General features: G+C 34.8%; 1 protein-coding gene and 1 non-coding gene across 4 annotated transcripts in view; both read left to right on the top strand.

Moving 5' to 3' along the window:
- Positions 1–17,072, top strand: part of SENP5 (SUMO1/sentrin specific peptidase 5) — a 43,688-nt gene that overhangs the window by 14,570 nt on the left and 12,046 nt on the right. For all 3 annotated transcript variants that reach the window (XM_011386374.2, XM_011386372.2, XM_023526602.1), the window contains 5 exons: positions 670–2,210; positions 8,969–9,074; positions 9,213–9,351; positions 9,615–9,662; positions 12,044–12,121. In XM_011386374.2, coding sequence (XP_011384676.1) covers positions 701–2,210; positions 8,969–9,074; positions 9,213–9,351; positions 9,615–9,662; positions 12,044–12,121 — 1,881 coding nt within the window. In that variant the 5' untranslated portion in view covers positions 670–700. Of the gene's footprint in view, positions 1–669; positions 2,211–8,968; positions 9,075–9,212; positions 9,352–9,614; positions 9,663–12,043; positions 12,122–17,072 lie in introns of those variants that run through there.
- On the top strand, positions 12,533–12,651 carry LOC111734451. The gene has a single exon (XR_002778455.1). It is a non-coding gene; the product is annotated as a 5S ribosomal RNA (ribosomal RNA).

Raw genomic sequence — 17,072 nt, 5'->3', positions numbered from 1 at the left:
TTCCTTACCCCTACCTTAGTTTTTTAAAGCTGACCTCTCTATATAAAGTTTTTGCTTTTATCTGTTTGTTTTGATCTACTTTTCAACCCTGGAAGGCTGGTGGTTCTTGGTTATCTTGTCATTTTAAAGAATGACCACTAAGAAGTTACTGAGAAGTTCTGGGCATGCGATGGGACTTGTCAACTTCAGGGATGTACTGTGGGCTATCCTAGGCCATTTTGGGGAGAATTTCTGTTTATATGTATTTTCTTGTGGACTAATCATATTCTCTAGAGAATAAATAATCTTCCAATCTCCGGCCTGGATAAGACAAAATGCGCAGGGCTCTGGGAGATGGGTGAGAAAGTTCTGGGAATCTATATTCGTTACGTAATTCCATCTTCCAACGGTGCCTGGGATCCCCATCAGCATAGCTCCTACTTTAACCTATCTGAATGATAAACTTCCAATCTTGGATGAGGTAGGGGAATTAATCTGCTGTGTGGAGTTGGGGAGGTTTTTGGGGTCTCATTGTGAGGAAAACCTTGATCAGGGAGGATTACATTATATCTGATAGTGTAAATTGAACTTCATATGCTTTCTTTTTTTCAGTTTTCTAACATTTCTGTGACTATATCTTTATGACTGTTTTTAGGGTAGAAATGTAACTTTTCTTTCTCTTCTTTATAGCTGCATCCAGATCTCATTATGAATCAGAAAAATGAAAAAACAGAGGAAAATTCTCTGGAGGAAAGGAATCCATTTAGCCTTTTCTGAGAAATGGAACACTGGGTTTGGAGGCTTTAAGAAGTTCTACTTTCACCAGCACTTGTGCATTCTGAAAGCCAAGTTGGGAAGGCCAGTTACCTGGAGCAGGCAGTTGAGGCATTTCCAGTTCAGAAAGAACACCTTTCAAATTCAGAAAACGTGGATCCAAGATGAACCCTTTTTTGCTAAAACAAAGTCCAGTTTGGCTGTTGAAAACATTAGTACTTTATCCTCTAAAGTGAAAAGAAAAGGCACTAAACACTTAATTTCCTCTTCAAGGACCCTCCTGAAACTCCAAGCAGAGAAGTTGCTGTCATCAGCAAAGAACTCTGACCATGAATATTGCAGAGGGAAAAGCCTCTCAAAAGCAGTTGCTGACTTGCCAACAAATAGTGTTTTAGGCCAGGCCATTGGTCACAGATCTAGGACGGAGCTGCAAGCTTCTGACTTTCCCATGACGTTCAATGGGGAGAGCCAGAGTCCAGGTGAGAGTGGCACGATTGTGGTCACCTTGAGCAACCATAAGAGAAAGCGCTTTTGTTATGGCTGCTACCAAGGGCTGGAGCGCCACAGGAATGGGGGACCCCTGACTCCAAAAAAGTTCCAACTTAACCAACATAGAAGAATAAAAGTATCTCCTCTTATGATGTACGAGAAATTATCCATGATTAGATTTCGGTACAGGATTCTCAGATCCCAGCACTTCAGAACAAAAAGCAAAGTTTGCAAGCTAAAAAAAGCCCAGCAAAGCTGGGTGCAGGTCACTGGGGACCATCAAGAGACCCTTAGGGAGAACGGTGAGGGTGGCAGTTGCAGTCCATTCCCTTCCCCAGAACTTAAAGACCCTTCTTGTCGGCATCAACCGTACTTCCCAGATATGGACAGCAGTGCTGTGGTGAAGGGAAAGAACTCTCATATGCCTGATGGCTGTACTAAAGGAAGCCCTTTCTTGGGCAAGGAGCTTAGTTTAGATGAAGCATTCCCTGACCAACAGAATGGCAGTGCCACATACACCTGGGACCAGTCACCCTGTTCCTCTCCTAAGTGGGAGTGTGCAGAGATGATTCATGACATCCCCTTACCAGAACAGCATTCTAGTAACATGTTTATCTCGGAAACCGAAAGAGAAGCTATGACTCTGGGTCAGGAAAATTGTACAAGTACTGTCAATGATGACAGGGTAAAACTGTCAGTATCTGGGGCAGATCAATCTGTAAGTAGTATAGATGGGCCTGTGTCCGAAGAGACTATTCAGGAAGAGAGCCTATGCCAGATGGATGAGGATGGATCTCTGAAGCAGAACATTCTTAGTTCTAAGTTGCTGGACCACCCTTACTGTAAAAGTCCACTGGAGGCTCCTCTGACGTACAGTGGACTCAAACTAGAAAATCAAGTGGGAGGTGGGAAGAACAGTCAAAAAGCATCTCCAGTGGATGATGAACAGCTGTCAATCTGCCTTTCTGGTATGCACTCTTCCTTTATTCTCCCCCAACCTCCAGCCCACAGTTGCTGTCTATTAGCCTTTCTAGGAGAGTCCTGTTTTTTCCTCCCACACATGGATTTCTCTTTAAGCAATTAGACATTCTTCTTAAAGCCTTTTATATTGCTGCATTATATAGATGTCTCATAATTTATTTAATTCTCAATTGATGGACACTTGTGTTGCTTCCAGCTGTTTCCTTCTATAAACATTGGTGCAATGAAATTGCTTCTTTTTATTTATACAATTGTTTCTGTAAGTTAAATTCTTAGTAACTTAATGGTAGAAGAATACTCACTTAAAATTTTAAGAGAATTGTTAAATTACCCTCTAAAAGGTTGAACCAGTTCACACTTGTTAAACTTTGCCGGTCTTACAGATCATGAATTGTTTTAATTTGCATTTTTAAGTTTAAAGTTTGAACATTATTTTTCTATGTTGGCCATTTTTTGTTTATATAATTTTCTTTTACCTATTTTTCTATTCGATTATTTATATTTTACTTATTTAATATATGACTGTCCTAGTCTATGAATGTAGCATGAAACAGGATATACTGATTTCTACCTTCATATACCTTAGTTAGCATTATTCTAGTTTTAAAGATGTTAAATTTTAATTATAAATGTTAAAAGAATTTAAGTTTTTCTCCCCCAAAAGGTAAAAGCTTCAGTACTCTGACTTTGTTTCTTTTCTTTTTGCTTACCAGAAATTTTCAGTTCTTACATAGTAAAATTTATCTGTCTTTATGGCTTCAAGTCTTTATATCATGCTTTGAAAAATCTAATTATCAAAATCTACCCAATGAAGTAGGTTGGCATAAACGTTTTTGGAATACAGTATGGCAGTATCAGTCTTTGACCGATTTCTCTTCTTACAATTTGTCCAAGACATAAAAGAGTACAAGTATATTGTACAGAGACATTACTTATTTACTGCCTGGTCATAAAAACTAAAGACAGACGTGTTTCCATAGTGTAGCGGTTAGTATGTCTGCTTTACATGCAGAAGGTCCTGGGTTCACACCCCAATGGAGCCATGGTCCATGGTCTAAGGCCATGCCATCCTGAACAAGCCCAGTGTCTGATCTCGGAAGCTAAACAAAGTCGGGCCTGGTTAGTACTTGGATGGGAGACCACCTAGGAAGACCAGGTGCTGTAGGCATAAAAAAAATAAAAAGTAAAGACAACAAAACAAATTTTTTATGGAATTATAAATTATTGCACATCCAGGCAATAATATACTATGAAACTGTTAAGGAATAAATTTGATCTATATTTTGAAAGCTATAAAGTGAAAAAGCAAGTCGCAAAGAAGAAAGATGCCATTTTATTAAAAGAAACATGTACATATGTAGGATGAGCATATGTATGTATGTGTGTACATATATTTGTATAGGACATATCTAGGCAGATATATCAAATTGTTACAAATGGCTTTTTCTGGGGAGTTAAGGAGAGTTACTTCTTGATGATTTAAACAATTCTGAATATTTTGTTTGCCCAACCATTAAGCATGTATAAAAAGTTTTTCCCTCACAAAAAGTCACAAAGTAAAGAGTCCTGGCAAATATTAAAAAACTATTTCTGTTCTTTATACTGTCCTAGAATAGAGAAGGACAAATTTCCCTACTTTGAGATTAGCAGAACCATTATACATAAACCTGAAAAAGTTAGCATTTACCCACAAATACCAATTAACTTACAGATGCAGTACTTCCAAAAACGATCAGTTGAATATGGCATATTATAAAACTGTAGCATGACGTGAGGAAGAAGAAAGTTTTACAGAATTGACATTTGTGATCTGCCATGTAATTCATTTTTTTAATAGACTAAGGGAGAAAAATCATGGCATCTCAGCAGTTACTGAAAAATCTTTATAAAACTCAGCTTTCTTTCTGTGTAAATCTCAAAACTAAGAATAAAGAAAGCTTTTTTCACTTAGTGAAAAATAGCTGTCAGAAACCAATAGCAGTTCCAGGTTTAAGAGGATAAAGTAAACACATGTGTATCTCTATACTCAAAAACAAGTAACAGTGTTTTGGTGAACCAGAAACTGAGAAACTCTCCAAAGGCAGAAAGTAGAGGGAAGAATCCAGAGGGTAGCCCCAGCGGCAGAAGAAAAGATTAGTGCAGGAAAATGGTGCAACACTGAGCGAGTCCTATTTCTGGAAATGGTGGAGATGGGGACGAAAGGGAAGACCCATGGTAAAAGACTGAATAGTTGGGGGAATCTCAACAAAAGCACCTCTCCTTGCCTGTGCCATGTATCAGCAACGAATATATCTGAAATCCCCTCCCCCTGCCGAGTATTATTAAGATGTAATTGACATACAGGACTGAAATCCTAAGAACAGGAGATTGGTGGGAAGGGACAGGAATTTCCCCCTCCCCCTGCTCCATTACGTGTAACACCTGGCAAGACTGAGAAACATCCATTTCCAGAAGGGATTAGGGATGCTAAGAATTTTTGGGTTCTTAGCATCCCTAATCCCACTGAAAATAGTTCAAGACGTAGCAATAGCTACTGCTCATGGGCTAGCCCTTCCCTAGCCCATCAAGTTCCCCAAATAGAGATGAACCCAGAATCTGTCACCAAACATCCAAGAAAAGCCAACACAAAGAGACAAATTCAACAAAGGAACTAAACTTGAGTAATCAGGATTAATAAAGCAATCACAATAGGAATCAATATAGGACAGTGTAGTAGGTGCTTCCTTCATTGACTTATAGCATTAGCTCGTATTAAATTCCATAGTAATGCTGAATGCTGGCTTTCTCTAATGTAACTGCACATAATGCTCATTACAGCAGATTTATGTATTTATCAAGAGCTGGTTGTACTTATTCCAGTTTACTTCTTTCATAATTTTATTAAATATTGCATAAACTGATGAAATATGACCTTAAAAAGAAAGTCACTCCCTTCAAAACCAAGTTGGATGCTTTGCAATGACAGTAATGAGTTGCTGAAAAACTTGAGAGAGGATATGAAAGTCTAGGGTTCTGTACTTAGATTAGCTGTCTGTTTTGGAAGGAAAGAGATTCCTATGTCACAATATATTCTAGATGGATTAAAAATTTAATTAGAAACAAGTACAGACACAAAAACTTTTGTACACAATTTGTTCATAGCATCATTATTCATAGTAGCCAAAAAGTAGAAACAGCCTAAATGTCCAGGAACTGATGAACGGATAGATAGCATTAGGTATATCTATACAATGGAATATTATTGTTCTGTAAAAAGGTAGACTACTGATACATGTTTCATTGTGGGGGAATCTTGAAACTTGCTAAGTGAAGGAAACCAGATTTAAAAAAGGCCATATACTTTATGATTCTATTGATTTGAAATGTCCAGAGTAGGTAAATACATAGAGATAGAAAGTAGGTGAATGGTTGCCGGGGGCTGGGGAGCAATGCAAACTTATGGAATTAGGTAGTAGCGATATATGCACATCTCTGAATATACAAAATCACTGAATTGTATACTTTAAGAGATTGAATTTTGTGATATGTGAATAATAAGTTCAATAAAGTTGTAAAACAGATACAGGAGACCATTTTTATGATCTCATTGATAAGACATCTTAATGTTTAATAGGAAACTCAGAATATACCAATTTGTCTCCATAAATATTAAAATTTGGTATACGTATATAACAAAAATCAAAGTAAAAATTTACTTTGACCCAGAAATTAGCAATTGTTTTGAGAAAGCATTAGAACCATGCTATATCAAAGGTTTTAGTTGGGACATTATTTATGGAGCTAAAATTACCAAATGGTCATCAATGGGGAATTGGTTAAAATATGACATACCCATTTAATGGACTGCTAGATTGTTTTGAACTGACTTAGAGAAAAAAATACAGCATGGTGTATTGAATGGAAAAAAGCAGTTTCAAGAATAAGTGGTGTGCTACTTATATCTTTAAGAAATACATGTTTATAAAGGCATAAAAGTTCTAAAGGAATGGGCTTTTTACTTAGGATTTGCACATTACTTAAGTTTGTTCTTAGATATTTCATGTCTTTCTTATTTGTGATTTCTGACATGTGTATTGTAAGTTGTTGGAGAACCAAGCATTTGCATTTCTTATGTGCATAACATAGTGAACCCCATTCCACAGTCAGTGTGGGATATTGTCTCAAGAAAACACTGTCTAACACAGTTGGTTTAACATGAGTCATTTAACTTCTAAAATGACACCTCAGATTTTATTTTTTATATTATTACCTTTTGTATTTGCAGGATGGACTATGATTCAAACTCTGTAGTTTTTTGTTATTTTTTTTTTTCCCCTAACATTTTGTCTTGTTTCTTGGTCACATCAAAATTTTAGTATTTTTGAAGTGAAATTGTATTCTAATGCACTTTTCCTTTTTGGTTCACTAGTTTGATGAAAGCAAGTAGGTAAAGAATAATGGATGTAACTCTTTTTAAGTCTGTTTTCTAGGTAATTCTTTGCTTACAGGTATTAAAAGGGAAAGATGAAATGATCAATTGGGTTGTTTTTGTAGAGAAAAGATAATAGGTATTTTTTGCTTTGGAGGTAACTTGCTCAGTTTCTGTGGTCACTGACCTACAGTCAGAGTCTTAGTTCTGCCATATGCCAATTAAGGATCCTGGTGGAAGTTAACTTCCCTAAGCTTCCTGTCTCCATCCGTAACATAGGCTTACTGTCTAACACATTGGGTAGTTACAAGGATGAAATGATATGTGCTAGTGCTTGGCTTATGGTCAGTGCTCTTTAACTGTCATTTTCCTTCTGGTTCCAGTGAGTTAATGGTGTGTATCAGTGAGATGTTGTTATCTAGGGTTCTCCTTGAAGATAACAGGTAGGGCCTTTCTACTGCATTAGGAATCCATGGTTATCGTCTGAAAATGAAAAAAATACAGGTAAGAGGGAAAAACTATAACCACTTAAAATCCCGATAGCATTGAGCAATAACATTATTAACAGGGACACCTCTTTCCCATGATAATCATTTGGGTTTGGAATCCATTTTCCCACGGTAGATGAGACTGCTTTCTTATTTGAAAAGTGTCAATGTTGCTGGGTGTAAAGCATAATCTTTTGTTATTAGGAACAGTATATAAAATTTGTTCCTTAAATGTTGAGATTCCTTCTGTTTGGGTTCATTCTCTCATGTGGATACAAGGCTATGCTTAGATAACTATAAGATATGATATAGTAAACACTATAGGCAAATATATGCTTTATTCCTAGTTTTTTTATTTAAAAAATTTTTTTATTATTATTTATGCCTATAGCACGTGGTCTTCCTAGGTGGTCTCCCATCCAAGTACTAACCAGGCCCGACCCTGTTTTGTTCTGAGATCAGACATCGGGCTTGTTTAGGGTAGCATGGCCATAGACCATGGACCATGGCAAACCCAGGACCTTCTGCGTGTAAAGCAGACCTACTAACCGCTACAGTATGGAACCACGTCCTATTCCTAGTTTTGAAACCCTAAATCTTTATCTCCTATTCTGATTAGGCCAGAACATGGGACTCCCTTTCTTGCCTAAAGCCTAGACCAGAACCAGGCCTAAGCAAACACCTCTTTCCTGTTTACTATGCCTTAACCATTGCTCTTGTAATAAGCCATTCCAATTGGGAGCCACTCTGGTAGGAGACTAACAGGAGGAAAAATGGGGTTTTCACACCTTTATTTGCCCCTCCCCTGTATAAAACTGTCCATTCTCAGGATAGTCACTTTATTGTAGTCCTTCCTGTCCATTTTGTATTAATGTGTAGCAGAGGCAATTCTTGAAGTTAGAAAGGGAGCTGGGTAAAATAGATGCTACAGTCCTCATTTTTCCCATCAAAACCTAGTGGACTTAATTGTCTGACTGATGGTTAGCCAGGCTGTTGCTCTTCTCATTCAGCATCACTGAATAGTGCAAGTCATGCCTGCACTTTTGCGAACCTCTAAGTGTTCCCTGAGCTTCTTTGTATTTACTTAGAAATAATGTCCTGGTCTTATTCCCTAGGGCTTTTGTATGTATGTTTCTTCAGTGGATCCTCTTCCAAGTCATTAAAATGAATATATGTATTACCTAAACTGACCTGAAGACTATTCTATATTCTAGCCAAGAAGTCACCCTTTAATTCTGTTTCCCCTTTTAAAATGTCTCCCAGGTGTTATAGAGTTAAACGTACTTCAGCATTATTCAGAGTATAATAACTATCAAGTTGTATATTAAAAATGCCTTAGAATTTGTCCCTTGTTGCGAGATGTGAAATTACACACCTTTATCAAATAATACTTTGACAGCGATCTCAACAATTCCCTCTAATTGTGATTTTTAAAAAGAGAATTCCTTCAGTTACCAAGTTAAATGTGATAGACACATTTAATCAGATGATTAAGCCTTTTAGATTTTACTCTTTAGGAGATAGGATTCTTCTCCAAGGTTAAGCTACTGAAAGATGTCAATCTTTAGTTTTAGATAGCTGTTCTCCCTCTAACAATGCATCAGCACCTTAGAAATCCGATACGAAATGATGCCTTAGAGCAAGCATTTCTCTCTAGATTGGAATGGTGAGAGCCTGATTCATTTATTATTTTACAATTTTTTTTACATAAATTTTAAAAGTTTTCTTTATAGTATAATATACAATATAGGTTAAATGTGTGTTAGGTATGTACAGGTTAAGTATTGAGAGAGTGACTTTGCTGAAAATATTTTTTCCATCTTAATTTTTCTTTCTTCCTTTATTTAAGGATTCCTAGATGAGGTTATGAAGAAGTATGGCAGTTTGGTCCCACTCAGTGAAAAAGATGTCCTTGGGAAATTAAAAGATGTCTTTAATGAAGACTTTTCTAATAGGTTTGTCAATGATGCTTAAGTTAAGCCCTTTAAATAAAATTGTCATATATGACCTTTCTCAATTAAAAAGTAGATACTTCGCTATAAATTGAGTAGCACTCATGTATTTTACCTTTTATTTCAAAATCTTTGTTTCAGAAAGCCATTTATCAATAGGGAAATAACAAACTATCGGGCCAGACATCAAAAATGCAACTTTCGTATCTTCTACAATAAGCACATGCTAGATATGGATGACCTGGCAACACTGGATGGTCAGAATTGGCTGAATGACCAGGTTAGTGTATTGTAGGTTCTCATCATGGAAAAGTTGCAGAGGATGTTGAACAGTAAAATATAATTAATAACCTCCGGTTGGCCTCACAGTCAATATCTTTTGGAATCAGTGATTCTTTATTTCTTACTCAAGTGACTCATTCACTAACTCCACTATCCAAAAGATTTGATTACTATTGGCAATATCAATATGTTATTCATTCTGAATGGTACGTTCTGAATTGTATAGGGTTAGTAAGCTGGTTTTATGTTGACTTTTTATAGGTCATTAATATGTACGGTGAGCTGATAATGGATGCAGTCCCAGACAAAGTAAGTGAAAACTTACTCTTCTTTAGGAGAGAGTCCTTGTGTATTGAAGGAAGTTTTTTTTTAAAAAAACTTTTTGCAATTATTTGATATTCCTTAGATTTTTAAAAAGGGTGTGTTTTTCTCTTGATCATGTGTTAAGATTGGGCATATGTTCTATAATATCACTTCTGCATAAGAAAGTCATGATGCCAGTGTTTCCTGCTTATTTATTTCAGAGTGGGAATGTTGGTTGATATCTTGAGGAAGCTTTTTGTTTTAGTGGGAGATACAAAAGAGACTATTCGCTTTAAGCTTTTAAATTGAAGTCTTACTCTCTTTAAAAAGGTGGTAAAATGGTATTTATTATCACTTTATCTTGGCTTAATCTTTGATACTCAGTTCAAATACCAACTAACCTCTCTTAAACTATAAAATTCCCTTAACACATTTGCCATTTGCGGCTGTAGTTTTCACCCTGAAATAACTCACATGTTATAGTCCTAACCTTACTCCCAAAGTTTGCCATGAAATATCTCACTTTTATTATTATTTTCGCATCGCTCTAGTATATCGATAGTTTTGAAAACAAATGACATCATTCTATTTATTGCATTCTGTCTTTAGTAGTAGTATTTCTATTTGCAAAGTATAGTAATTCTTGATTGCTGAAATGTTAAATCCTAGAAAAAGTAGCATTCCTGGGTGTGATGTTAACATCGTTCTTAAACAGTTGTTAGCTGAAGATTCATTTGATGAATCTGATTTATGCATACATTTCTGTTACCTTAGGATTAGGGATAAGTTCTGTTTAGAAATAACTTTAAGAACAGTTTTTTATATTTTGTTTTCACATTGAAAACCAGTCAGATTTGCTTCAGCCTCAAAGGGTGTGTTTATGTAAAATTAAATTAATGCTAGCAGTGAGCTGCACATTTTTTTTCCTAAATGGCAAATGGGTTAAAAGTATAGTTACATATTGAAACTCTTTAAAAATTTAATATATTAATTTTTATTTCTGGGCACTCAAATTGCCTGCTGGGCAGCCTTTGATTTCAACAAGCAAAACCTTTCCAAGTACTTTATAAACTTTTATAAATCTAATAATTTAAACAGGTAAATGTAATGAATCTCAGATTCCAACGCTATTTATGAATATAGACAAAATGTCATAACTTTGCACTTAAAATCGCACATCTGTTATGCATTTTACATTGGAATCATGAGGCTAATCTGTCAGATTTTCTATTATGTCAAGTTCTCTTAATCATGAGAAAGTTTAAATTTAAACACATGATTTTTAACATAAAAGTATTTTCAAGGGTATAGTTTACTGTCTTTGCCTTTTTATTTAATTCTAAACCTTCATTGGATTGAAATGGCACTTAGGCAGTTCCCAGACCAACAGCATCAGCCATCACCTGGGAATTTAATAAAAATGTTAATTTTTAGACTCCAACCCACACCTTCTGAACCAGAAACTGAAGGTGGGGCCCAGCAATCTGTGTTTTAACATAGCATTTCCAGATTCTGATGCATACAAAGTTTGAGAATTACAGCTTCTGAGATGTAGCTACTATAAGCCCTTTTTTATTGATATCTTAAGCTACATGGTTCTGAAAACAAATGTGCATCAGAATCCTCTGGAAGGTTTATAAAACCACATTGCTGAGTCCTGCCCTCAGAGTTTCTGTTTTAACGTAGGTCTGGGGTGGAGCCTCAGAATTTACATTTTAGCATGTTCCTGCTGATACTGCGATCTGGTGACCACATCCTGAAAACCTCAGCAAAAGAGAACAATTTTATTATCTCAAGTGAGTCAAAGTTACTGCGTTAAGGCCACAATAATTTACTATCTCAGATGAGCCGATACTACTTTATAAGCCAGAAATTTGAAGCCAAGGATGCAGGACATGATTCTCCATATGACCAGCGTAATTCTTTCAGTGCTAGAAGTGATCATGCTAAAATCTTTTCATAGTTGTTATACAGCAAGAGTCTCCAAATTTACATCCTTCAAATGGAGTTAGTTTTATAGTCCATATCCCTTGAGTTCAAGGTAATCATTACCTCATTCCTTCATAGCCTCTTTCAACTTTATCACTTCATTTGGAGAGATTTGTCATGTTGCTCCTCTACTTGATTGGATTCAGCTAATCTATTTACTGCCCATTCCAGTTGTAATTATAGACCACAGCTGTAAGGTCATTCTAATGAAAATTTGGAACAAAATATTTTGTGAACCAATTAATATATTTTCTATATTTTGGTTATTATTTTAAAGAAGAAATTTTCCCTTACTTTTTGTCTGTATTCAAGGATTTTTACATTTCCATTTTCTTTTGAAGTTAAATCTGGGTAAAGCCTAATATAATCTGGGTGCTTATATTTGATGTTTCTTCTAGGTTCATTTTTTCAACAGCTTTTTTCATAGACAGCTGGTAACCAAAGGATATAATGGAGTAAAAAGATGGACTAAAAAGGTATTCTCTTTATTGCTTTATGTCCTAAATTTGAAATGCAAATGATAACCACTTTGGAAGGATAAGAACTTTAATATCAATATGATTTTAATTAGAAACAGAGTCCTTATGTGACAGTTGTTTTTTATCATTTGTTTTAAATCTTGTTTGAAAGACGCTAGTAAAATTGAGTCTGTCCACTTGATTGGAATATGCTGTAACAAAGCACTGGGCAGGAAGTTAACGATTCCTGCATTACTATTAGCTTAATGCTCAACTTGGACAGGACACTTCATTTATCTGGGCTTTTAGATTGTTTATTTATAAAACAAAATTATGAATCAGAATAATCCCTAAAGTCCCTTCTAGCCTTAATTTCTCTCTATATTCATTGACTATGCCAAAAACATTATTTTAAATGCCCATTTCTAAGTCTACGGCCATGCTACCCTGAACAAGCCTGATCCCATCTGATCTCGGAAGCTAAGCAGGATCAGGCCTGGTTAGTACTTGGATGGGGGACCACCTAGGAAGACCAGGTGCTGTAGGCATAAAAAATTTAAAAATAAGGGATTGTAAGCTGACAAGGTCCTTGCAATCTGTGAGGTCAACCAAGGGTTGCCTTGCCTAAAAAAAAAAAAAATTTAAAAGCCCATTTCTAGTTTTGATATTTTGACAAAATTACCAACAAGTTTAAATTCCACAGTCATAGGTCTAAGAAAATGTAATTTTTTATTTTTTATAGTGGATAGGTTAGAGAAATTTAAGAATGCCATATCTGAAATATATGAGAAGGAATAAAAGACTAGAGAACAAAACAAAACAAAACAAAAGTAAGTTTTGTCTTAAGTAGTTGTGGACAGAAATAACTTTTTATAAACATTGCTCTGTAGGTAATATGTACAAGGCATCATCAGTAGTGCCAAGATAAATGAAATGTGGTTAAAGAGTACAAGTCTGGAGAAACAAATATAATGAACTCAGGAATCAGACCTGGGTTCAGATTTTAGTTCAGCCACTTAACTAGTTGTAAGACCCTGGGCAAATTACGTAATTTTTCTAAGCTTTAGTTTCCTCATCTATAAAATAGGAATATCAATAGTATGTAATTTGTTGTGAAGATTACATAATGCATGTAAACCACTAAGTACACAGTAAACACATAGTAACTGATAATCATTATTATATTATGGTGGTAGAAGCATGAGAGAAGGCTAGTGTAGCTGGAATGCAGATAACAAAGAAGGGGTTGGCATGAAGTGGTCCTGATCCAGAGATGTAGGGCCTCAAGATCTATGTTTTAAATCTTATCCTAAATGTGTAAAACTGAAAGCCACAAACAAACATAGAAAAACTCATAGACACAGACAACAGTTTAGTGATTACCAGAAGGAAAGGGGGAGGGGGAAAAATAGAAAAGGGTAAAAGGAGTCAAATATATGGTGATGGAAGGAGATTTGACTTTGGGTGGTGAACAGATAATACAATATGCAGATGATGTATTATAGAATTTTACACTTGAAACCTATATACTTTTTTAAACCAATGTCACCCCAATAAATTTAATTTAAAAACTTTTATCCTAAATATATGGGAATCTATTGAAGGGTTTTAGGCGACATCATCCTGTTTGTAGTCTTTGCTCTAGCAGCACTGAAGAAGACGAATAAGTGGTGGGAGCAAAGTTGATATGGGTAGAACAGCTGGCCATTGTGGACTGATGTTATTTTGGATTAGAATGGTAGCTGTAGAAATGGGAGATGCAAACAAATATGAGTGTGATCTAGGAAGTAAAATTAACAGGATTTGGTGATGGGTTAATTATGGGGATGAGGGAGAAGAAAGTATGAAAGATGACTTACAAATATGTTGCTTGTACCACTGGATGGACTGTGGTGGTGTTTATACTAGAAAAATTGAGGACAACTAATTAGTAGGAGATTGGTTGAATTAAAAATATATGTCCATTTAATAGGAAGCTACTTAACCAGGAAAAGTTATGTAGATGAGGGAAGATGACCATATATAGTGTGGAGTGGAGAAAGGTTATAAATAGCATGGAAAAATACAGACATCCTTTGGAGATATTGCTGGTTTGCTTCTGGACCATTTCAATAAAGTGAATATCATGATAAAGCTATTCACATGAATTTTTTGCTTTCCCAGGGCATATAAAAGTTATGTTTACACTATACTGTAGATTAAGTGTGCAATAGTATCGTGTCTAAAAATAAATGTACATACCTTAATTAAACAATACTTTATTGCTAAAAAATGCTAATCGTATGAGCCTGTTGGAAAAATAGCACTGATAGACTTGGTCAATGCAGGGATGCCACAAACCTTCAATTTGAAAAAAACATAGTATCTGCAAAGCACAGGAAAGAGAAGTGCAGTAAAATGAGGTATGCCTGCACAGTCATAGAAAAATATCTGAATAATAAACAGCATGAGAGAAAAGGACTAAAATCAAGTATGTGAGTCATTTCATTAAATAGAATGAAACTAATCCTCCGGATCCTCTCAGATTGGATTAAGTCACAAAATTCATCTATATGCTATATGGTAAGAAATAAAAGAATATGAAAAAGAAGGGTTGAAAATAAAGTGATATTTAAAGAGGTACTAGGCAAATGCAAACCAGAGGAAAGGAGTAGGAAACAAAAAAGAGTATAGCAATATTAATAGTAGATGAAGTAGAATTTAAGGTCAAAAGTAAACTGTGATCATTTTAATTTATAGAATATACATCAGTGATTACAGAAGTGTGAGGAGCTTGATAAAATAGTAATAGGAGAGACCTCTATCATAGTTGGACAAATCTAGTAGACAAAAAAATCATAAATAAAAATTTAAAAATACAACAAATATATTTGGTTTAATAGATATATACTAGATCTTTATACCTCTGAAAAAGAAGATATACATTTATTCCCGTGTCTGAGGAACATTTGTAAAAATTTGATCATATACTTAGACACACAGAAAATTACAATAATACATGTAATAATATATTGCATATATTTTTTCTTGATCATAATTTAATTTAATAAAGATGACTAAATCTTAATTTGAAGATTTAACAGATACACATGTTACTGGATATAAACCTTGCATATAAAAGAAAAAAAAGGAAATTATACACTAACTGTATAAAAAGGTATGGAAAGGGGAATACATTTTAACCAACCACGCGGAACATAGCGAAGCTATTTTAAGGAGAAAGTTAATGGCCACAAATGCCTTTATCCATTAAAGAAAAAATGAAAAATAGAATTAAGTACTCACTAAATTAGATTACATTAAGATGAATTATAGAATAAGGATTTGGAAGGCAGCTATGATCACCACTATATCACCAACACTATAGAATAAGGATTTGAATGCAACAAAAATGAAACAGTAGAAGTACTGAGAGAATCTGTAAGAGAATTTTTAAAAAATAATCTCAAAATAGTGAAGTCCATTCAGTGTACAAGTTAAGACTTAGATGCTATAAAGGAGACAATTCACTTACATGAAAAGTAAAATAGTTTTGCATTTAAAAATAGGAGCCATGTAAAAAGACAAATAGTAAACTGGGAAAAATATTTGCAATTCATATCACAGACTAATTTTCTTAATGTATAAAAGGCTTCTACCAATCAATAAGAGAAAGACCCCACCAACTCAATAGAAAAATGGGTGAATATGAATGAAAGATTTATAGTAAAGAAAGCTTATTATTGGGTTCTTCTGGATATGTCTTCTGTCAGATCTATGTTTTGTGATTTTCTCTCAGTCTGTGGCTTTTCTGCTTATTTTCTTAACCACATCTTTTGATGAATGGAGATTTTAAATTCTAATGAAATCTAATTTACCATACTTTTTTGTTTCTTTGCTGAAAAGACTTCTCTTTCAATTTCCAATTGACCGTTTGTGTGTAGGTCTGTTTCTGGACTTTATGTTCTCTTACACTGATCTCTTTGTTCTTACACTAATACTATACTGTCTTGATACTGTGTTTGTATAGTATGAATTGAAATCAGTATAAGTCGTTGGCCAGCTATATCCTTATTTTTCCAGATGTTTCAGCAATTCTGGGTCCTTTGCATTTTCACATAAATTTTAGAATCAGTTTGTCTGTCTCTGTTTTTTAAAAACCTGCTGGATTATGCTTGGGATTGTGTTTAGTCTATATGTTCATTTAGGGAGATTGGATATCTTAACAATATTAAGCCTTTCAATCCATGAACATGGCATATTCTCCATTTATTTGGGTCTTTCATTTTTCTTAGCAATATTTTATAATTCTTAGTGTACGAGTCTTGTACATATTTTTAAGACTGTGTCCTTAAGCATTTCATATTTTCGAAACTGCTATAAACAGATTTTTTAAAATGTTATCATCCAATTGTTTGTTGTTAGAATATAGAAATGCAGTTGATTTCTGTATATTGATCTTGTATCTTATAATTTTGCCAAACTCACTCACTGGTTCTAGGAGCCTTTTTGTAGGTTCTGAGAGATTTTCATAGACAATCATGTCTGTAAGTAGTGACTTTTATTTCTTCCTTTCCAAACTGCATGCCATTTTTTTTCTTGTCTTATTGCTAGGACTTCTAGTATACTGTGGAGTAGAAGTAATGAGAGGACATCTTTGCCTTGTTCTCACTTTTTGGAGGAAAGCATTGAGTCTTTCACTACTATTTTTGAAGTCAGCTATAGGATTTTTTGTAGATGTTCTTTATTAGGATAAGGAAGTTCCATCCTGTTTCTAGTTTGCCGAGAGTTTTTAATCATAAATGGATATTGAGTTTTATCAAATGCTTGTCCTGCATCTAAGGAGATGATCCTCTGGTTTTTCATCTTTATTCCTTTAATGAGACCCAAACTGCAAGAGCAATACCTAATTTTGAGACATGCCAGTCTCAGGGCCACATGATAGCTCTTAAAATTTCAGCTTGGTCATGACATAACTTCACTTCAGTTT

This window comes from Pteropus vampyrus, unplaced genomic scaffold (assembly GCF_000151845.1).
Source record: "Pteropus vampyrus isolate Shadow unplaced genomic scaffold, Pvam_2.0 Scaffold1327, whole genome shotgun sequence".
NCBI classification, from domain to species: Eukaryota; Metazoa; Chordata; class Mammalia; order Chiroptera; family Pteropodidae; genus Pteropus; species Pteropus vampyrus.
The sequence above is the reverse complement of the archived record's forward strand: the minus strand, read 5'-3'. Positions and strand labels throughout refer to the sequence as shown.